Raw genomic sequence first — 23,657 nt, forward strand, 5'->3', positions numbered from 1 at the left:
TGTTGTTATCTGTGCTTATTTATATTCTTATTTATACCAAGTAAATGTGTGGCTAAAAAAAAAATCCCCCATGCAAGAACTCTAGGTTTTCTGATTGTAAGCCCTCTGACAGTAATAAACACTCAGATTAAATATATCACATGTTAGCTTAATATTATCCTCGTATAAAACCTTGATCAGCAGGAGGTGGGATAGCCAGAGCGAGAGGAGGAGGAAAGGTGGAAGACTTTTTCCTTCAGTATTTCACGCTATAAGCCCAGGAGCGACGGCACGGTGGCGTAGCCGTAGAGTTGCTGCCTTTCAGCACTAGAGACGCGGGTTCGATCCCGATCCTGATCCTGACTGACTGTCCGGAGTTTGTACGTTCTCCCTGTTACCTGCGTGGGTTTTCTCCGAGATCTTCGGTTTTCTCTCACACTCCAAAGACGTACAGGTTTGTAGGTTAATTGGCTTTGGTAAAAGTGTAAATTGTCCCGAGAGTGTGTAGGATAGTCTTAATGTGCCGGGAATTGCTGGTCGGTGCAGATTCGGAGGGGCCGAAGGGCCTGTTTCTGCGCTGTATCTCTAAACAACTGAACTGGAGCCTGATAAGAAGGTTGCCATAGGTGACCTGGGTGGGATCCTTGTCCATCAGATGGAACAGTGTCAGTTTCCAAGCCCAGGAATATGTATAGCGCAGAAGGAGGCTATTTGATCCATCATGTCTATGTCGGATGAAGAAGAGCTCGCTGGTTTAATCCAACTTTGTGGCAATGTCTGTAGCGCTGTGGGATATAGCTTCCCACAGACTCTTTATCCACAGTGAGAGTCTGCACCTACACCCTTCATGGGTGATGTTATTTCCTCATCCCCCCCCTCCCCCCACATAATTCTTCTAACACCTACTTTAAATCCATGCACGCATTGCAATGCTTTGGGCCCTTCTGTGGGAATTAGCCCCCCCCCTAGTTACTCTTAGCCCCTTATAACGTAACAAACTTAATTGAAAACATACCTCCCCCTCCCATGTTCTAAAGGTAACAACCGCAGCCTGTACAATCTTTCCATATGGCTACAAGTTTCCAGCCTTGTCCTTGTAAAGACGTATAGATTTGTAGATTAATTGGCTTTGGTAAATTGTCCCCAGTATGTAGGATAGTGCTAGTGTACACAATGATCACTGGTTGCCCCCGGACTCGGTAGGGAATAACTTGTTTCCTATGTATCTCTTCAGTCTAAAGAGAGTTACTAACCTCAGGAGAGAGTTTTAAAATTGCTTTTGTCTTTGTAAATGCATCTTGAGACTGTCACGTTTTGTCTTCAACAATATTTGCGTGGCCTCTTGGGTCTCACGGCCTGGCTCCTTCCTCCATTCACAGATATACCGCAGCTGATGCTGCTCTGTGGAGGAGACGTGTTGGAGTCATTTGGAGTTCCGGACCTGTGGAAAAAGGAGGACATCGAGGAGATTTTGGGCACCTTCGGGATGGTCTGCATCAGCCGACATGCGTGCAATCTTCAAAAATGCATCTTCGAGTCCGACATCCTCTGGCAGTGCAGGAACAAGATTCACCTTGTGACCGAGTGGATCGACAACGACATCTCGGCCACCAAGGTGCGCCGCGCCTTGCGGAGGGGACACAGCATTAAGTACGTGGTTCCCGATCCGGTCATTGACTATATTCTATGGCATCAGCTGTACGACCAGCACAGCGAGGACAGGAATTCCGGTGTGGTTTTAGCACCTTTTCAGCGTTACAAAGAAGAATCGAGCAGGAACGCAGTATAGTGTTTAGGCTGGGCAACAGAATCTCTCTTGAATGCTTTGTCTGGGATATTAAATCATGGATGGCTTTCCACCTGCTCTTTAATACTCCTTTGTTGCTTTTACATTTGGCTGTTTGAATAAAGATAGCAAATATTTTTCCATTGCTACCAAGGCCCATGTTGGACTCCTATGGTTGGAGGAACAGGATGTAACAGGTGGGAAACGGTTTCGTCCGCATAGAGTGGGCCCTGGAGAAGGATTTAAGAAGGAACTGCAGATGCTGGAAAATCGAAGGTAGACAAAAATGCTGGAGAAACTCAGCGGGTGCAGCAGCATCTATGGAGCGAAGGAAATAGGCAACGTTTCGGGACGAAACGTTGCCTATTTCCTTCGCTCCATAGATGCTGCTGCACCCGCTGAGTTTCTCCAGCATTTTTGTCTACCATGGAGAAGAATATTCTGCAATGTTAGGTACTGTTGGTGATTTGAATTGGATATAATTATTGAACTGATTTACTTAAACAAAAACCAGTGCATAGAACCCTCCGTGTCAGGAGGAATTGCGGACACTGGTTTAAACCGAAGATATTAGACACAAAAAGTTGGAGTAACTCAGCAGGTGCAGCAGCATCTCTGGCGAAAAGGAATAGGTGACGTTTTTCGGGTTGAGACCCAAAAAGCCTTCAGAGTTTATAAGTTCATAACTTCTGAAGAAGGGTCTCGAACCAAAACTTCCCCTCTTCCTTTTCTCCAGAGATGCTGCCTGACCCGCTGAGTTACACCAGCTTTTTTGTGTCTATCGTAGGACAACAGACAATAGACAATAGGTGCAGGAGTAGAGGCCATTTGGCCCTTCGAGCCAGCACCGCCATTCAATGTGATCATGGCTGGTCATCCCCAATCAGTACCCCGTTCCTGCCTTCTCCCTAGGAGATCCCTCTCTACTGCTGTGAAGGTTCAATTGCCTGTGAGTTATGCCCCTGTCCCACTTAGGAAACCTGAACGGAAACCTCTGGAGACTTAGCGCCCCACCCAAGGTTTCCATGCGGTTCCCGGAGGTTGCCGGAGGTTGCAGGTTGTGGAAGCAGGTAGTGAGACTGACAAAAACCTCCGGGAACTGCACGGAAACCTTGGGTGGGGTGCAAAGTCTCCAGAGGTTTCCGTTCAGCTTTCCTAAGTGGGACAGGGGCATGCATCATGCTACACAGCCTCCTAGCTTAGTGTCATTCACAAAAGTGGATGTGCAGTAATGCCCTCGTCCAATTTATTAAAATGGTGGAAAATTGACACGTCAGTGTGGAACTTTTGATACAATGTCACATTGCACCGATTGGGAGAGAATTCCCTTTATCCCAACAATCCTCCACCTCCCAATCTACCCTTTTCACAGGATTCCTTTCAGTTACCCTTAGCTGTTGTTGATAACGTCCCTGCACCGAAGCATAAACTCTTCTCAGGGCAGTGACTTGGTGAGTAAGAACCTTGTTTTCCATTTTTATATAAACAAAAAGACACAAAGTGCTGGAGTAGCTCAGTGGGTCAGTCAGCATCTCTGGAGAATATGGATAGGTGACAGGCCGGGAGCATTCTTCAGACGCTGGCGGTCCTGACCTGAAACATCATCTATCAGCAGTCCATAAGTGATAGGAGCGTAATTAAGCCATTCGGCCCATCAAGTCTACTAGGCTGTTCAATCATGGCTGGTCTATCTCTCCCTCCAGACCCCATTCTCCTTGCCTCCCCCCTTAACCCCTGACACCCCTACTAATCAATCTATCCATGTTCTCCAGAGATACTGCCTGACCCGCGGAGTTGCTCCATCATTTTGTAGCTAGCATCTGCAGTTCCTTGTTTCTACTCTTGTCCTCCACAAGGTTGACCACGGTGCAACTCACTCTTGTGTTACCCGCTCTTCTAGGGCACGATTAGAGGTTATTGGCACAACTAGTGTTTATTACAAACGCTAGTACTAATCTCACATAATTACTCCAATATCTTTCGTCCGCCAAAGATTTTATTTGTGCACTACCACGATACCTGTGACACATTGGGGGGGAAAAAAAGCACTGTTACATCCAAACCGATACCATTCATCTAATGTAGACAAAAATGTTGAAGAAATTCAGCGGGTGAGGCAGCTTGATCTATGGAGAGAAGGCATAATCGATTTTTCCAGCATCTGCAGTTCTTTCTCAATCATTCATCCAATTATTACTCTCGCAGAACATTTCACCCGTTGGCCGAATGAAAGGTCATGAACGGCCGATCTGTGAGACAAAAACAAATCTCATTTGGAAGTGTAATTCTGCCCGACCGCCCAGAATTGGTTGTTCCGTTTGATATGCGACCAGGGTGAACATTCTCTTAATGCCGCTGAGAAACGGTTTGGTTTATAACGAGGTGAAGAAGTGCACCATGTGTAATTGTCACCCCCTCAGGAATTGAACCTCTGCTGGGCGGCACCAAGGTGTTCTGTAGAGTAGCTCCAATAACTCGAGCTGGAGGGAGTTAGAGTGCTGCATCAGAGATAGAGCACGCTTGCTGCTTGCCCAGACAAAAAGGATAACATCTCTTGTGGATAGCACGCGTCAAGTGATGGGCAAACAAAGTGCATGCAGAGACCGGTGACATTGATGAAGCTAGAAAGTTTTATATGTTTAAGTATTCTTAGAAAGACTTGAAGATTATTTACTGCTTATGATATGGACGCTTCTGCTGTGGGGCCTCTGTGATTCTGCAATGGTCTGAATAAAAAATATTTTGTGCCAAGTCTTGTTGGTTTTGGTTAAGAAGGGGGAATCTTGGTGAAATCTTCCATTTAGTGTAAACAAATATGAATCTAATTGCTACACCCTTGGTAAGCAATCCCTTCTCTTCCACTCCACAAAACCATGCTCTTTGCATCTCGTTGTTCAAGACTTGCCCTTTTATCACCGATCTTCCTGAGAGGTATCTTGAGATAGACACAAAATGCTGGAGTAACTCAGCGGGACAGACAGCGTCTCTGGATAGAAGGGATATTTTATCTAGATATCTAAAGGTCCTCTTGTAGTTGGTGATTTCTTGCAAGCCCTTCCAAACTGAAGAAGAGTCATTAGCTGAGAACCTGCTCCTCAACTTCTCAGAGTACCTTTCCTTGGCAGTTCTGAACAAAGATCTTATAGGCCACTCCTGCGAAATGCAATGGGCTGACGTGTAGTAAACTACGGAGGGGATCCTGGGCATTTTTTCCGCCCATTTTAGTAACCGGAACCTACCCGACCCGACCCGACTCGCAGTGTAATCAACGTTGCGGGGGAACAGTTTGGGTGTGTGATATAGGGTTAGATTCATAATTCTGTTAGTTCATAATTCTGTTAATTCTTGTTAAAGAAAAATGTTTATAAATTTTGACTGGTAATTTTCTTTTTTAATATATTTTAAATCATTTCTTTTTAAATGGCTCATAAGCTGTGTTTGAGTTGATTTTGCATTACACTTGCACTCTGTAATTCATTCATCTAATCACACACTGTTCACAATTGCCACATTTGGGAAAATAATAGCAATATGAAGATTCCAGTTGCTCTAGCCCTGGAATGTTACTTAATGTTTTTGTGCTTATTTTCTATTTTCTATGGAGTTGTTTCTCCACAAATAAAAAGGGGTCTGGTCTTCCCAATAGCCAGAGAGTGGAATGAGATCTGCCTGTAATGGTGGGGTTATCTAATTGAAGAATTTCACAAAATTAAATTTGTTTTGAGCAAGATTTACAAAATATGTATAACTTAAGGATGGTTTTATTCCATGAGCATACAACTAACTAGATTGTGCTGGAAAGAACACACATACATGAATGTGATATAGATGTATATAATCATATAACACACACAATTATATTTCTTCTGATTTTTACTTCCAATGATGAACTTTATTTCAGACTAGACAAGGGACATTAAATAATAAACATTGTAAACCTCCCCGCAACTTCACTTTGGTGTCTTGGCTGTGCTGATCCGGGCCAGGCTCCCCGCACGCTGTGGAAGGAACATAGGCATCTTTTCGCTTTTATTGTGATTTATTTGTCTTTTCTTACCTTTCCTCCTTAACGGGGAACCTGAAGAAAGATATGTCGGGTCGCCCACATTGGCGATTGGAACAATTTACCGCAGAGCAGTAGGCAACACTGGTCGATGTGGACGGCATGGTCAAAGTCAAAGACCAAAGTGAAGATACCAGAGCGGAGGCGGAAGCAAAGATCCGATCTTTGGCCGGAAGCAAAATGGTGGAACAAGATGGCGGAGGCTGGTTACTAAAATGGGTCCTATAATCACCCATGAATCTGTCCATGACCGTACTACGTGTTTTGTGTAGGAGTAGGCCATCTTGCTCCGCTATAAGATCTTTGTTCCAAACTGAAGAAGAGTCATTAGCTGAGAACTTGCTCCTCATCTTCTCAGAGTACCTTTCCTTGGCAGTTCTGAATCCTCTTCTCAGCTTGTACTTGGCCTGCCTGTAGAGGTCTACATCCCCGCTCCTGTAGGCCGCATCTTCAGGCTGGCAGAGCTGTCTGAGTTCTGCTGTAAACCAGGGCTTGTTGTTGAACCTGATCCGGGTGCTAGTGGGAATGCAACTGTCCTCACAAAAGCTGACATATGATGCCACAGTGTCTGTATATTCATCGAGACTTGTGGTTGCTTCCCTGAACCCATTCCAATCAGTGCAGTCAAAGCAGGACTAGGTTTTCAATGCCCTCGCTTGTCCACTTTTTCATTGTTCTGACCACAGGCTTAGCAGAGTTTAGTTTCTGCCAGTAGGTCGGAATAAGGTGAACTAGACAATGATCAGAGAGACCCAGAGCCGCCCGATGAACAGATCGATATGCGTTCTTGATTGAAGTGTAACAGTGATCGAGTGTTCTCTCCCGTCTGGTGGGGCAGGTAACATGAAGTCTGTACTTTGGAAGCTCACGGCTGAGGTTAGCCTTGTTAAAGTCCCCCAAAACAGTGACCACGAAGTCCGGGAAGTCACTCTCTACCCTCACTACCTGGTCAGTGAGTTGCGTTTGCGCCTCACGTACGCAGGCTTGATGTAAACTCCAGCGACAATAAAAGAGGCAAATTCCCTCGGAGAATAAAAGGGTTTGCAGTTTATAAAGAAAGATTCTCCATTGGGAGAGCAGTAGTTTGACAGTACCGTGATGTCCCTGCACCAGTCCTGGTTAATATAGAAGCATATTCCACCGCTCTTGATTTCCCCGCTGCATCGGCTTCGCGGTCCGCTCTGTGTGGTTGGAAGCCAGCCAGTTGCAGCGTGTTGTCCGGAGTTGACTAACACAGCCAGGTCTCGGCGAAGCGCAGGGCAGCGGTTCGAGAGAAGTCCTTGTTTGTCCGGTGTGGGACTTGCAGTTCGTCCACTTTGTTGTTGTGAGAGCTTACGTTTGCGGTGTGCGTGATCCTTGTCGCCGGTGTCGGGTGAGTGCTCCAGAGCGCTTCCCACGGGTCCTCCTCCGTCTCCAGACCTTGAACACAGCCACAGCCCCCCCAACAAGTATGTCCAAATAATCCAGCGAGTGAGAGAAATCCGTATAGATATAGATATATAACTAGAGAGCAGTCCTGAACTACTATCTACCTTATTGGTGACCCCTGGACTATCTTTGATCGGATTTTACTGGCTTTACCTAGCACTAAACATTATTCCCTTATCACTATAAATGGCACAATTGTAATCACGTGATCGTGTCTGGCGGGGGAGGAGGGGGAATAGATGGAGAGGAGGGCAATTGGGGAGGTGAGGAGGGATAGCGGGGTGGGGAGGGTGGGGGATAGAGGAATAGGAGGGGGTAGGGAGGGGAGAGGAGTGATGGAGGGAGTGACTGAGGGTAGGCGAAAGGTGAGGGAGGGATTCGGGGAGGGGAGGAGGAGAGAGGAAAGATTCTGGGGAGGTGAGGAGGGATAGTGGGGGGGATTAAGGGAGATGAGCGGGTAAGGAGGGAGAGGGGGGAAAGTGGGGGAGGTGAGGTGGGGAGGAGGGGGAATAGAGGGAGAGGAGGGCAGTGAGGGCAGTGAGGAGGGATAGTGGTGGGGTAGGGGGAGGTGAGAGAGGGGATAGAGGGATAGGAGGGGGTAGGGAGGGGAGGGGAGAGGAGTTATGGAGGATGGGAGGGAGTGACAGAGTTGGGGAAAGGAGAGGGAGGGAGAGGTGATGGAGGGGAGGAGGAGAGGAGAAAGAAGAGGGAGGGTGAAGAGGAGGGGGAGGGAGTGCTGGAGGATTAGGGGAAATGAGCCATGCCCTTGCAATTGGGGGCTATGCGTGAGTGGTGGAATATCGCGATGGGGAAACGAGTTGCGTTGGGGACCAGGCCTCCCATGTGACAGGGATCCAACGGATCCCACTTCGTCTAGTATATATATACATATATATATGAATTTTAACACGATGTTGAGACACAAGACACACAGTTGAATTAGATTTTCAGCTGTAGTTCAGAATGGCTGGGTATAAATTGGCATCTCACGAGGTCTTTGTTGGGCCTCTGGGTCACTTGTGTCTAGTTTAACACCCAGGTTATGCTTTCCAAATCCACGTTGCACAAATGTCCCGTTCTACAGTCTATGAACGAGAGTGCGATGCAACTAATAGAGGGTCTGTAAATTATTGTCGAATATTTTGATGGTCAAACAAGTTCAGGCTCAGTTTTACTGCCTTGCTCAGTCTTCTGATAGAATTGCAACATTTCAAATAAGGTTTGTGATGGTATTGATTTAATCAATTCAATATTTGTCTGATCGACACAAAATGCTGGGGTTAACTCAGCGGGACAGGCGGCATCTCTGGATGGAAGGAATGGGTGACATTTCGGGTCAAGGACCCTTCTTCAGACTGAGAATTGGGGGGGAGGGAGATACAGAGATAAGGAAGTGTAAGGTGTGAAAACGAGACATCAAAAGAGATGAGGTTCTAGGAAAATGTAGGAAAGATCGTTGCTAACAAGGAGAAGTTGACAACAAAGTTGTCATGCCATTGTGTATGCCAAAATTAAAAATAAATGTTTTATTAATAGATAATAACTTGATTCTGACTTACAAGGTGCACTGTTTAGTCATTCAGTCATTCTCCAGGCTAGCTGTGTCTCCAAACTATGTCAGTAGTTACAATGGTGCAATCTACCCAGCACTTTGGAACATTGACCAGGTACGTCCCATTCACAAAAAAGCAGGATAAATCCAACCTATTTAATTACCATCTAATCAATCTCATCTAAATCATCAGCAAAATGATGGAAGGGGTTGGCACCAATGCTATGAAGTGGCACTTATGTACAATTGAATGTAGTCACTCATGTTCAGTTTGGGATAGACCAGATTCTGACCTCATCACAGCCTGATTTCCGGAGGTGACGTTAGAGTGATCTTCCTTGGCAAAATTGAACCTAGCGTGGTGTCACAGTGCCCTGAAATCTGTATGCTTTAAAGGGAAAAGTTCCCAATTGTTGGAATCAAACTTTTCGCAAAGGAAGATTGAACTTCCAGCTCCAGGAAATAATACAGGAATTCCACAGGGCAGTCAGTCTCATTGTTGCAAACAACTCAAGCTGCTTCATCAATGACGTTACTTTTATCGCAAGATCATAGGTGGGGTCGTTCACTGATGATCCCATGATGTAAAATTCCATTCACGACTCCTTAGCGAAGGAAGCAGTCCGTGCCTGCCTACTGCAAGATCAGACAACATGCATGCGTGGGTTGATAAGTAGAATGTAACAATCTCAGCAAACAAAATGCCAGGCACAGACCATCTCCATCAACAGAAAATCTATTGATGTATCCTTGACATTCACGGCTTTATCATCACCAAGTGCCCCATCATCAGTCACCACTGATTAGAAACTCAATTGGACCAGTCACATAAATTCTATGGATACCAGAGCTGGTCAGGGGATGGGGATCAGCTAGCAGGTGACTCACCCTCACACACTCCAAGGCCTTTCTATCAAGGCACAAGTCAGGACTGTGAAGGTCTGAAGAAGGGTCACGACCCTAAACATTACCCAATCATGTTCTCCTACCAGTCTGACTGTCCATGGTTACATTTTATCTCTGTTTAAGAAGGAACTGCAGATGCTGGAAAATCGAAGGTAGACAAAAGTGCTGGAGAAACTCAGTGGGTGCAGCAGCATCTATGAAGCGAAGAAAATAGGCAACGTTTCGGGATGAAACCCTTCTCCATAGATGCTGCTGCACCCACTGAGTTTCTCCAGAACTTTTGTCTACCTTACATTATATCTCTGTTTGCTTTGGGGTTACCTTGCTCCACGCTAACAATGATCTATTCTACATTTCCCTTGATCTCCACCCCCTTTGATATCTTAGAAATATGGACATAGAAACATAGAAAATAGGTGCAGGAGGAGCATTCGGCCCTTCGAGCCTGCACCGCCATTCATTGTGATCATGGCTGATCGTCCCCAATCAATAACCCGTGCCTGCCTTCTCCCCATATCCCTTGATCCCACTAGCTGCTAGAGCTCTATCTAACTCTCTCTTAAATCCATCCAGTGATTTGTCCTCCATTGCCTTCTGTGGCGGGGAATTCCACAAATTCACAACTCTCTGGGTGAAAACGCTTTTTTCTCACTTCAGTCTTAAATGGCCTCCCCTTTATTCTAAGACTGTGGCCCCTGGTTCTGGACTTGGCCAACATTGGGAACATTTTTCCTGCATCTAGCTTGTCCAGTCCTTTTATAATTTTATATGTTTCGATAAGATATAAGTTGTTCTCACACCTTACACTTCCTTATCTCTGTATCCCCCCCTCCTCCCTCCCCTCCCCTGACTCTCAGTCTGAAGAAGGCTCTCGACCCGAAACGTCACCCATTCCTTCCCTCCAGAGATGCTGCCTGACCCGCTGAGTGACCCCTGCATTTTGTGCCTATCTTAGGCATTTGAGGACGGTGACCAAAACCTTTTCCCTCCCCTGTTTTATAAAATCTCCTCGCCCATCTTCCCGCAGCCGCAGGTGAGAAAGGGTCAACAGGTCAGTACAGGGCAGAATTGAGCGCTGGTACCCGAAGCAGATTGGCAGGTCAGGACATTACTTGTAGCAGGCCAACTTCGTCGCACAGTCTAATGAGATGACTGGAGTGAGAGTCTCAGATCCTGATCCATATGAGGTCCATGCCATTCATTAGAGATTGATATCTGGGTTAAAGGCACTCGTAAACAGGTCTTCAGGTCTAATCAGGTGTCCTAATGATAACAGCTGATAAGCATTGGTATAGGTTTATTATTGCCTTGTGTACCGAGTTACAGGGACAAACTTTATTTTGTACGCTGTCCAGACAGATCATGAGTGCGATCACACATGACATGAATAAATGTCAGTCGGTGTTAAAGAGAGAATAAACAGCGTGAAGAATATCGTGTCACAGCTACAGAGAAACCAAGTAAATGGGTCTCCAAAATGTAACAGGTGAAGGAGTACAACTTAGACTTATTCATGATTCTAATTTTACACACAGTGCTGCAGCAGGTAGTGCTGCTGCCTCATAACCACAGTGGCCAGCGTCCAGTCCTGGACACCATGGTTTAAAGGGCATATCATTAGCAAGGATTAATGTTTATATGAGAGTAATGTGTAAATTGTTTACCATCGTTGAGGTAGCTCCAAGCATAGTGTATGAACCTGCATGAAGAGATTTCTCCAAACAGCAACATTTCCCAGTCACGGTGACACGGCTTTACACTTGTTCACGGAAAACATCAGATCACGCAGATCAGGCAGCATCTCAGGAGGGCGTGGATGGGTGATATTTCGGGTCGGGATCCTATCTAAGTTAGATTGAATAGGTGATCCACGTGAATAACGAATATCGTGGATACTGGTAAGGGGGGAGGGGAGAGGGAAGGTTTGATTGGAAGAAAGTTGGACAAAAGCCAGGGATGAAAAGATAACAAAAGAGTCAGTGAGGTAATGTGAAGCCAGAGGGGAGAAGGGGGTGGGGGGGGGCTGCAGTATTGGGAGGAATGGGTGCACACCCATATGGGGCAGATAAATAGAGGGAGGGAAGGGAAGGTTGGTGTTGCCTAAGCCTCGAGAATTAAATGTTTTTACTTTGGATTGTAATCAAAGACTCATTATCCTGGCCGCGCTCTCATTTTATCTTCAGGAAAAAGTTATAGGGGCTGAAAACCATGACCAGCAGGTTCATGAGTAGCTTCTTCCCAACAACCATCAGGCTCTTGTACACTGCACATCATTTCTCCTTGCGTATGGCGTGCACAGCCTAAAGTTGTAGGTCGAGGGTAGACATCCATGTCAGGACAGCATGGGCCGAAATCCTGGGGACGGGGGAGGGGGGGGGACGGGAACCTGTCACCCCCATGTTTTGTGAAACATGCTGCAGCAAAACCACCACCGCAGCCTCCAAAATCAGCCAGCTCCGTCCGTAATGGTCGGTCCACAGGCTCTGCCACTGGAGCCCCCAATGTCGATTCCAGTCGAAGGCCGCCAGCTCCTAGAATCTAGCAGCCTAGGACTAGCTGCAGTTCCCAGGTCGGCTCGCTTGCCCCAGGACTGGCTGTAGTGCCCAGGTCGCCTGTGTGCCCCAAGAATGGTTGCCGTTCGCAGGTCGCCTGTGTGCCCCGGGACTGGCTGCAGTGCTGACTTCACGAAAACGAATTGAAAAAAAATACACCTGCGGGCCGGATGATTTCGGGTTACAGGCCGGGTCTGGCCCGGGGCCCGTTGGTTGCCGACCCCAGTCCTAGATGTTAGGCCTCATTGTCCCCCCCCCCCCCCCCCCCCCCCCCCCCCCATGTTTTACAAGCGATTTCCACCCATGCTAAAAGTTACTGGGTGGATGGTTTTGATGTCCCCAGAGAAAAGCCTCAGTGAGCAGTCATTCACGATGTGTGGGATGGTCTGGTCTGGATGTCCGCAGTCACAAGAATGGCTGTGTCACCCCCTCACTGCAAAACACTAACCTCCCAACATAGGCTGAGACCCAGTTTCATTTTCAGCTCAGTTTCAGTTTAGTTTATTGTCACATGCACCAAGTTACAGTGAAAAGCTTCTGAATCAACGTGTTGTATCAAGCGTAGACTGGGCCACCGTTTTGTTGAACACGTGCTCATCCCCCCATCGGCCTGCTGGATAACCCGGATGTTAAACATTTTAAGTCCCCTTCTCTTTCTACCCTGGGCCTCTTCCATTGCCAGAGCGAGGTCACACAAAAATACAGTGTCAGCTTGGGTAGCCAGCAACCCAACGGTGTGAACAATGATCTCTCAACTTTAGGTAACACCACCCCCTCCCCATGTCATGTTCCCCCTCTCTTCACTGTGCCCCATCCATTCCTCTCACTATCCCATCCTTTTTCCCCTTCATTCGGTCCCCTTCCCCCTATATCCCGTCCTCTGGCTTCATAGCCAGGAGCGAGGTGGAGGATAAATGAGTGGATGAGGGACTGGTGCAGTGGGTATGGATTCAAGTTTCTGGATCATTGGGACCTCTTTTGGGGAAGGTGCGACCTGTACAGAAAGGACGGGTTGCACTTGAACTCGAGCACCAATATCCTGGCGGGGAGATTTGCAAAGGCTACTGGGGAGACTTTAAACTAGTTGGGGGGAGGTTGGGGGGAGGGACTCAAATTGGGAAAGCTAGCAGTCAGTGTGTGAGGCAGGAGGCAGAGAATGGTAGCACTCTGACCCAAAATGTAGGGGAGAGAGAAGAAAAAGACAATAAACAGAGAATAAGAGAGAATCTGCAGTTCCTTCTTGAACAGAGAATAAGAGAGGGTGGTTTCTTAAATGTGTATATTTTAATGCTAGGAGCATTGTAAGAAAGGTGAATGAACTTAGAGCCTGGATTGACACCTGGAAGTATGATGTTGTGGCGATCAGTGAAACATGGTTGCAGGAGGGCTGTGATTGGAAACTAAATATTCCAGGATTTCGTTGCTTCAGGTGTGATAGAATTGGAGGGGCAAGAGGTGGAGGTGTTGCATTGCTTATCAGGGAAGATATTACAGCAGTGCTTTGGCAGGATAGATTAGAGGGCTCGTCTAGGGAGGCTATTTGGGTGGAACTGAGAAATGGGAAAGGGGTAGCAACACTTATAGGGGTGTATTATAGACCGCCAAATGGGGAGCGAGAATTGGAAGAGCAAATATGTAAGAAGATTGCAGATATTAGTAGTAAGCACAAGGTAGTGATTGTGGGAGATTTCAATTTTCCACACATAGACTGGGAAACACATTCTGTAAATGGGCTGGATGGGTTGGAGTTTGTAAAATGAGTGCAGGATAGTTTTTTGCAGCAATACATAGAAGTACCTACGAGAGAAGGGGCGGTGCTGGACCTCCTGTTAGGAAATGAGACGGGTCAGGTGGCAGAGGTATGCGTTGGGGAACAGTTCGGGACCAGTGATCACAATACCATTAGTTTCAATATAATTATGGAGAGGGTCAGAACTGGACCTAGGGTTGAGATTTTTGATTGGAGAAAGGCTAACTTTGAGGAGATGCGAAATGATTTAAAAGGAGTAAATTGGGACAGTTTGTTTTATGGGAAAGATATGGAAGAGAAATGGAGGACATTTAAAGGTGACATTTTAAGAGTACAGAATCTTTATGTCCCTGTTCAGTTGAAAGGAAATAGTAAAAATTGTAAAGAGCCATGGTTTTCAAGGGAAATTGGACACTTGGTTCGGAAAAAGAGAGAGATCTACAATAATTATAGGCAGCATGGAGTAAATGAGGTGCTTGAGGAGTATAAAGAATGTAAAAAGAATCTTAAGAAAGAAATTAGAAAAGCTAAAAGAAGATATGAGGTTGCTTTGGCAAGTAAGGTGAAAGTAAATCCAAAGGGTTTCTACAGCTATATTAATAGCAAAAGGATAACGAGGGATAACATTGGTCCATTAGAGAGTCAGAGTGGACAGCTATCTGCAGAGCCAAAAGAGATGGGGGAGATATTGAACAATTTCTTTTCTTCGGTATTCACCAAGGAGAAGGATATTGAATTATGTGAGGTAAGGGAAACAAGTAGCGTAGCTATGGAAACTATGAGATTCAAAGAAGAGGAAGTACTGACACTTTTGAGAAATATAAAAGTGGATAAGTCTCCAGGTCCGGACAGGATATTCCCTAGGACATTGAGGGAAGTTAGTGTAGAAATAGCAGGGGCTATGACAGAAATATTTCAAATGTCATTAGAAACGGGAATAGTGCCGGAGGATTGGCGTACTGCGCATGTTGTTCCATTGTTTAAAAAGGGGTCTAAGAGTAAACCTAGCAATTACAGACCTGTTAGTTTGACGTCAGTGGTGGGCAAATTAATGGAAAGGATACTTAGAGATAATATATATAAGCATCTGGATAAACAGGGTCTGATTAGGAACAGTCAACATGGATTTGTGCCTGGAAGGTCATGTTTGACTAATCTTCTTGAATTTTTTGAAGAGGTTACTCGGGAAATTGATGAGGGTAAAGCAGTGGATGTTGTATATATGGACTTCAGTAAGGCCTTTGACAAGGTTCCTCACGGAAGGTTGGTTAAGAAGGTTCAATTGTTGGGTATTAATGGTGGAGTAGCAAGATGGATTCAACAGTGGCTGAATGGGAGATGCCAGAGAGTAATGGTGGATGGCTGTTTGTCAGGTTGGAGGCCAGTGATTAGTGGGGTTCCACAGGGATCTGTGTTGGATCCACTGTTGTTTGTCATGTACATCAATGATCTGGATGATGGAGTGGTAAATTGGATTAGTAAATATGCAGATGATACTTAGATAGGTGGGGTTGTGGATAATGAAGTAGATTTTCAAAGTCTAAAGAGAGATTTATGCCAGTTGGAAGAGTGGGCTGAAAGATGGCAGGTGGAGTTTAATGCTGATAAGTGTGAGGTGCTACATCTTGGCAGGACAAATAAAAATAGGACGTACATGGTAAATGGTAAGGAATTGAAGAATGCAGGTGAACAGAGGGATCTGGGAATAACTGTGCACAGTTTCCTGAAAGTGGAATCTCATGTAGATAGGGTGGTAAAGAAAGCTTTTGGTGTGCTGGCCTTTATAAATCAGAGCATTGAGTATAGAAGTTGGGATGTAATGTTAAAATTGTACAAGGCATTGGTGAGGCCAATTCTGGAGTATGGTGTACAATTTTGGTCGCCCAATTATAGGAAGGATGTCAACAAAATAGAGAGAGTACAGAGGGAATTTACTAGAATGTTGCCTGGGTTTCAGCAACTAAGTTACAGAGAAAGGTTGAACAAGTTAGGGCTTTATTCTTTGGAGCGCAGAAGGTTAGGGGGGGACTTGATAGAGGTCTTTAAAATGATGAGAGGGATAGACAGAGTTGACGTGGATAAGCTTTTCCCACTGAGAGTAGGGAAGATTCAAACAAGGGGACATGACTTGAGAATTAAGGGACAGAAGTTTAGGTGTAACATGAGGTGGAACTTCTTTACTCAGAGAGTGGTGGCTGTGTGGAATGAGCTTCCAGTGAAGGTGGTGGAGGCAGGTTCGTTTTTATCATTTAAAAATAAATTGGATAGTTGTATGGACGGGAAAGGAATGGAGGGTTATGGTCTGAGCTCAGGTATATGGGACTAGGGGAGAATACGTGTTCGGCACGGACTAGAAGGGTCGAGATGGCCTGTTTCCGTGCTGTAATTGTTATATGGTTATATTTCACATTCCTTCTCACATCTTACACCCTTTTGTCTATTTTTCATCTCTAGCTTTCGTCCACTCATTTGCCAATCAAACCCACCTCAACTTCATGCATCCATCACTTGCCGTCTTTGTCCCACCCCCAACTCCCTTTCAGCTTCCCCTCCCCCCAATGCGATCAGTCTCAAGAAGAATCCTGACTCAAAACGTCACCTATCCATGTTCTCCAGAGATACTGCCTGATGCGCTGAGATTCAACAGCACTCTGGGTTACTTTTGGAAACCAGCATCTGCAGTTCCTTGTATCTCCATTTTAGTATAGTTTAGTTTAGAGGTACAGCACGGAAACAGGCCCTTCGCCCACTGAGTCCGCACCAACCAGCGATCCCCGCATGCTAACACTATCCTACACACACTAGTGACAATTTACACTTATACCTAGCCAATTAACCTACAAACCTGTACGTCTTTGGAATGTGGGAGGAATCCGAAGATCTCGGAGAAAACCCATGTGGTCACACAGAGAACGTGCAAACTCCGTACCATCAGCATCCGCAGCCAGGATTGAACACGGGTCTCCGCTATGCCACCATGACGCTCTTTTATACTGGTTCATGTATGTTCACCCAGGGGCTGCTCTCTTCACTCCTTTAGAATAATGGGATAGAGTAAAGCCTGATATATAACTGAACTAAACAGTTCAGTGGTGCCCCATTCAGGTTATCTATCATTCTATGTGTAGGAAGGAACTGCAGATGCTGGTTTAAACTGAAGATAGACACAAAAAGCTGGAGTAACTCATCGGGTCAGACAGCCTCTTTGGAGTAAAAGAATAGATGATGCTTTGGGTTAAGATCCTTCTTCAAACTCTTTTTCTTCTGTCTGAAGAAGGGACTCGACTCGAAACATCACCTATTCCTTTTCTCCAGAGACGCTGTCTGACCCGTTGAGTTACTCCAGCCGTTTGTGACTTTTAGATCAATCTACCGAGCTGCCAATACGACAGCATATACAACACGCCTTCTGAAAATCTATACCCTGCAATTTCTACATTCTCTTTAGATATTTAGTTACTCCTTTGCGTTTATTTTTTTTTCAATCAGAGCATGTTATAATAATTCCCTGCTGACATTGTTCATAACTTGTTAAGGGTGATGATGCAAGTTAATAGTCTGCCGGTAGCGGACTTTAGTTGCAGTCCTGTTTGTCAGTTTCTGTGTACTTAGTTGTCAAGGTCAGTCCGTAATCATTTCCAAACTGTGGGCTGACATGGAGCTTGGCGTTCGACAGGTTTTTACATCCACAGCTCCCTTGGCCACCTTGGTTCCTTTTTGCACCTCGGCCCTCAACGGACACAATGCCGACAGATTTCAGTGGTACCTGGCATTTGGTCAGCAATGAAAATCTTGACCCTTACTTGCAAGCACTGGGTGAGTATGTAAGTGTTTATAGCAAGTCAGTTGCAGCTCTGACGACTGCTGAATGTTTATGCTGATGTGGATTATAAGTTTTTGTTTTCTTTTATCATGGAGTGTTTGGAAGCTGGATAAATTGTTTTAGTGCCTGATCCTCTTTATAGCAATCTGGCAAATAAAATAAATCAAGGCGCGTCGGACAATTTGTGTATTAACAGTACTGGGACGGCACGGTAGTACAGTGGTAGAGTTGCTGCCTTACAGTGCCAGAGACCTGGGTTTGATCCTGGCACCTACTGGTGCTGTCTGTAGGGAGTTTGTACGTTCTTCCCGTGACCTGTGTGGGTTTTCTCCGAGATCTTCGGTTTCCTCCCACACTCCAAAGACGTACCTGTAGGTTTGTAGGTTAATTGGCTTGGTATAAATGTTTAAGAAAATGGTCCCAAATGTGTGTAGGGTTAATGTGCGGTGATTGCTGGTTGGTGCAGACTCGGTGGGTTGAAGGGCTTGTTTCTTCACTGTATCTCTAAATTAAACTAAACTAAAACTCTTTCTAAGAAAGGGCAATTTTTTAATTTATTAATTAACTCAAGATATTGTTTGATGATAACATTGGAAATGTTTTTGTGCACTGTTCCCCTGGTCTGCTGCATGTTGTATACACTAGCTTACTGGTTATGCTTCAGCATTAATATCCAAATAGCTAAAGATATGTTGATCTTATATCATGTCACTGGGACAATTTAAATTTGGGCGATTAAATAAATCTGGAATAAGATGCTTGGATCTATGATGGTGACTATGAAACTGCTGAATCGTCAAAACATCCAAGTATCAATTGAATTGAATTGATAGAATGACACAGCACTAAAACAGGCCCTAGAGCCCACTGAGTCCACGCCGACCATTGATCACCCGTTCACACTTGTTTTACGCTGTTCCCACTTTCTTATCCACTCCCTACACACTGGGTACAATTTGCAGAGGCCAATTAGTCTACAAACCTGACGTATTTGTGATGCAAGTGGAAACTGGAGCACCTGGAGGAAACCCACTTGGTCACAGGGAGAACGTGCAAACTCCACACAGACAGTACCCAACGTCAGATTCAAACCTGGGTCTCTGGTTCTGTGAGGCAGCAGCTCATCCAGCTGTCTCTTATGTTTTTCAAGGAGTAAATCTAATGGCCCTTTCTGGTCTGTGACCCCAACATGACCCTTAACTGCCCTTTGACGTCATTGTTCAGTTGTTCATTTGTTCAGTTTAGGCCCAGTTGTGGGCAGGCAATGAATTGCAGACTTGGTGAAGCCCCATTCCATGACTTGAATACCTAAATAAATGTCTAATTTGTAATTACACCTGACGACCTGAATGAGCTGTGGTGCATGTGAGACCAATAGAAATATCCATCAGTACTGTCCAAGTCTCAACTTTTCCCAATTACTTCCTAAAGGCGATAGTGCGGGTTTAAATCAGAATCACATTGGGTGCAGCCTTCTGTTGGTGTTCAGAGTCATGTGCAAACTTGCATGTAGGAACCAAGTCATTCCTCTTGTGTATCGAGGAAAACCAAAGCTAGTTGTAGTACTAAGCTGTAGTGAGACCAGAGGTGGCATCTTCAGTCGATTGGCTGTGCCAGTTGTGGATATAACCAACTTGTACTAAAAGGCCCTGAGCGTGAAGTCCAGGAATAGAACAGCAGTAGGCCCTACTCATGATCTTTTTATTAGTCCTAATTGGACATGGCTGTGTATGATGAGTAGCTGTTTCAGTGAATGAGTGGAGAACTTCTCTTAATTGTAAAACCACATTTCAGAGTGATTCTTCTTTAGCAGCCCCTTGGGATAGAGGATAACTTCTAGTCTTGTAAGTTCTGAGGTATTTGACGAGGCTCGTGTGGGGCACACAGGTTTGTCCACAGATAAAGCATCTGATGCCCAATGAGTTGGGCAGATGCATAGTTTAGAGGAGAGTGCAATCCTTCCATTGTATATGTAGGACTCCTGTGTACTGGTGATGCAAGTTCCTCAGTTCTCGCTGTCACCCTGAATATTGACAATGACTAGGAGCTCAGCCTCTGAGTGCATGAAAAGGCAAACACTGTCATTGCATTGCAGGTTTAGATGTGTAGGACAGTGTTAGTGTGGGGGATGATCGCTGGTCCGCGAAGACTCAGAGATGGGGAGGTGCATTCTGGAGCATTAGCTTCATTTCCATTGCCATTGCACTTCAAGCACAGGGCAGGCTCAAGCCAAACAGCTCATTGCATTTCCATTAAGGGCTTTCGGCCCGAAACGTTGCCTATTTCCTTCGCTCCATAGATGCTGCCGCACCTGCTGAGTTTCTCCAGCAATTTTGTCTACCAAAGATATTGTAGGTTGCTGTCTTGTAGTTAAACAGCCTCTGTGGATTGCAACTGGTGTGTGGGGAGTGGGCGAGAAAGTGGGACGACGTAGAACGAGTGTGAACGGGTGATCGGTGGTTGGTGTGGTCAGTGATGCTGTATCTTTCAATCAATCCACAACCCATACGACTAAGGTCCCAAGGTTAGGAAATTGGAATAACCCTTGGCCTCCTTCTGTGCCATAAATGTATATAAAAATGGGAATTTCCCTTCCTATCCTCACGTTATCTAGAGTTTATGAATATCTGCAGATAGTGAGGGGACCAGAATTGGAATTAAATATGCTTCCTCTATCTGCTCTCTCTCATTCTGATGCAGGGTCCCAACCTGAAAGGTCAACTTACTCCTTTTACCTCCCCAGATGTTGCTTGACCCGCTGCGTATTTCAAGCGTCTGCTGATTCTCTTCCAGATTTTAAGCATCTGCAGTCTCTTCTGGCTTCTAAACGCAGACTTAAGGTCTAACATTCCTTCGACAGATATTGACTTTCCTATCCGTAAGATTGCGGCTCTGCTGAAACCTGAGAAGGTTATTGAACAGGAGGGAGATTCATTCATCGTCAAAACAAACAGCACCTTCAAAAATTATCAAATCCAATTTACGGTGGGAGTAGAATTTGACGAGGATGTGAAATGTTTGGATAATCGCAAATGCAAGGTAGGAAGCCAGCATCTATTGCATGAGGTTCAACAATGGTCGTGGAAGTTAAATGATCTTTTATTAGAAAAAAGCTTTTAAAAAGTTGCCTATATTGGCAACATTATTCCTGAACTGAGTGGAGACCAATGGGTAAGTTACTTCCAATCTAGAATGGAGATCACTGATTCACTTTATGCATATAATATATATTTAAACATCACTTTCAGGATAAATTACTATGATTTTATTGGGAGAAATTGCTGAAGTTTTATATATTTTTCACTCTTTAAAGATTAAATTGCTTCCCCTTGTATTACTATTGACTATCAGATGTAAACCAGAGGTATACCCTTTTGTGTGGGAAAGAAATATAGATGCTGGTTTACACGGAAGATAAGACACAAAATGCTGGAGTAACTCAAGCAGCATCTCTAGAGAGAAGGAATGGGTGACGTTTCGAGTCGAGACCCTTCTTCAGACTGAGAGTCAGTGGAGCGGGAGACAGAGAGATATGGAAGGGTAAGGTGTGAAAAAACAGATCAAAGGAGACAATGGGAAGGAAAATGTAGAATGGTTCATTGTTAGCTGATGGGAAGGTGACAATGAGGCATACAATCAGTAAAATTTAATCAGGAGGACAGTGAAACTAGTCGGAGAACTGGAATGGGGGAGGGATGGAGAGAGATGGAAACCAAGGGTTACTTGAAATTAAAATTCATACCGCTGGGTGAAAAGCTGCCCAAGCGAAATATGAGGCGCTGAGATAAGTCTCATCATATAATGTCTTACACATGTAGCATCCTTCAGAAGTCTGAAGTCCCTCATCACCAGGTTCTTCTTCTTTCATGTGGCATGCATAGCCTAAAGTTGTTGGACAACTTGTTCTATTTGATCTTCCGTTTGTGCACGTCGAGTTGATTGCATTAGTCGAAACAGGGCGGACCACGTGAAGGTTGCAATTTCCACCCCATCACCAGGTTCAGAAACAACTACTTTCAGCTCCTTGAACTGACCTGCACACCTCTGATCCTACCTCAGCAACAGAGTACTACAGACCACCTCTTGCTCTACCGTGGACTTATTTCACTAATTGTGTATTTTTGTACTAATATCTTGTTTTTATTTGGCTCTGCTTCTCTTATCACTAATATGTATGTGCAAGTTATGTGTCATGTATATGTTTTTGTGTCTGAGGCTATGTGCCTATGATGCTGCTGCAAACTAGTTTTTCATTGCACCTTTACCTTACTTTACTTGAATATATGACAATAGATTTTAACTTGTTTCAGCATAACTAATATTGATCTAGAGCATTCATGCAATTCGTAACTGAAATCCTCTGCTCTATTCTCATTTAACCATCTATAGTAAAAATGTTATATCTTCATGCACTTAAACCAACCTCTTACCAGACGTTTTTAAGAAGGAACTGCAGATGCTGGAAAATCGAAGGTACACAAAAATGCTGGAGAATCACAGCGGGTGCAGCAGCATCTATGGAGCGAAGGAGATAGGCAACGTTTCGGGCCGAAACATTGCTTATTTCCTTCGCTCCATAGATGCTGCTGCACACGCTGAGTTTCTCCAGCATTTTTGTGTACCTTCTTAGCATTCCTTCATCCACTCTCACAATGAAAACTGTCCAAGTAAACACTCTTTCCAGTGGGCGTACTTCCTCACTGGGATTATGTTCCAACCACTATCCAGAGACATGGAATAATGATCTAAACACAAGCCTCCAAATTCCACCATGGTAAATGATATATCTACATCTGGTTAATTAAACAAATCTACAATGAATGATTAATATATAAAAAAACTCAATATCAAATTATTCAATTTCATATTACTCACAACTGGCCTTTTCTGCCGTAAGTCACCATCTGTGAAATGGTTTTGTTTATTTTTCTCCCCATTAAACATTCAATTGTTCGTATCATTTCCCGCTAAATATTCCCAGTAACCTTAACTACCTTCTATCTCCGCAGCAATCTTGACCTCACCCTAGCACAGCTATTCCCTTTTTCCTATCCATCCCTCCCCCAAACATTTCTGCAACTTAAAACCTGATTTTGTTGCTTAGTTCTGATGATCAGTCGTGGACCTGAAACATATGCCCCTGTCCCACTTAGGAAACCTGAACGGAAACCTCTGGAGACTTTGCGCCCCACGCAAGGTTTCCGTGCGATTCACGGAGGTTCCCGGAGATTTTTGTCAGTCTCCCTACCTGCTTCCACTACCTGCAACCTCCGGCAACCACCTGCAACCTCCTGATTGACCCTACATGTAATTCAGTCTTGCTATTTGCTCAACTCTTATCACTCCCCTTGCCTAGTGTATCAGTTACCCTTCCATAAAACAAAGATGGTCACTGCATGCATTGATGATGTTGTTACCCGTGTGTGTGAATTTAGAACAATACCAAATATATTACTATGAACCATGTCTAAGAATCCGGTAAAGTCCAGTAAAATGAGTGGAGATTTCAACAGGAAATAGTTACCACCCCATGGAAATATGTGTAAGACATATTTTAATGCATCATTGGGGTATAAACATAATGTAAATATGCCCACATTCCAGTCAATTGAATGTGAAATATGAATCTACACGTTGCACGAACCTGAGACTAATTACCTACCATCTCCTCAGCTATAATTACATTAATGAGCAGAGTTGAGTAGTGGGTAAAGGGATGACATCACACAGTATTGCACAAGGTCAGAATTCTACAGAACCTAAAGTATTCTTGTTTCTGCACCACTTCTTATAAGCTTCACCAGCTGCTCCAACTACA

General features: G+C 44.8%; 1 protein-coding gene across 1 annotated transcript in view; it reads left to right on the top strand.

Annotated features, from left to right (window-relative positions):
• nmnat1 (nicotinamide nucleotide adenylyltransferase 1) overlaps positions 1 to 23,657 on the top strand; it is a 57,977-nt gene that overhangs the window by 29,540 nt on the left and 4,780 nt on the right. The window contains exons 9-12 of the mRNA XM_055659020.1: positions 1,359 to 1,767; positions 10,742 to 10,747; positions 17,693 to 17,832; positions 20,700 to 20,878. Of these exons, the coding sequence (XP_055514995.1) occupies positions 1,359 to 1,767; positions 10,742 to 10,747; positions 17,693 to 17,832; positions 20,700 to 20,878 (734 nt within the window). The remainder of the gene's footprint in view (positions 1 to 1,358; positions 1,768 to 10,741; positions 10,748 to 17,692; positions 17,833 to 20,699; positions 20,879 to 23,657) is intronic.

Source organism: Leucoraja erinacea, chromosome 30, assembly GCF_028641065.1.
Source record: "Leucoraja erinacea ecotype New England chromosome 30, Leri_hhj_1, whole genome shotgun sequence".
In the NCBI taxonomy this organism is placed as follows: Eukaryota; Metazoa; Chordata; class Chondrichthyes; order Rajiformes; family Rajidae; genus Leucoraja; species Leucoraja erinaceus.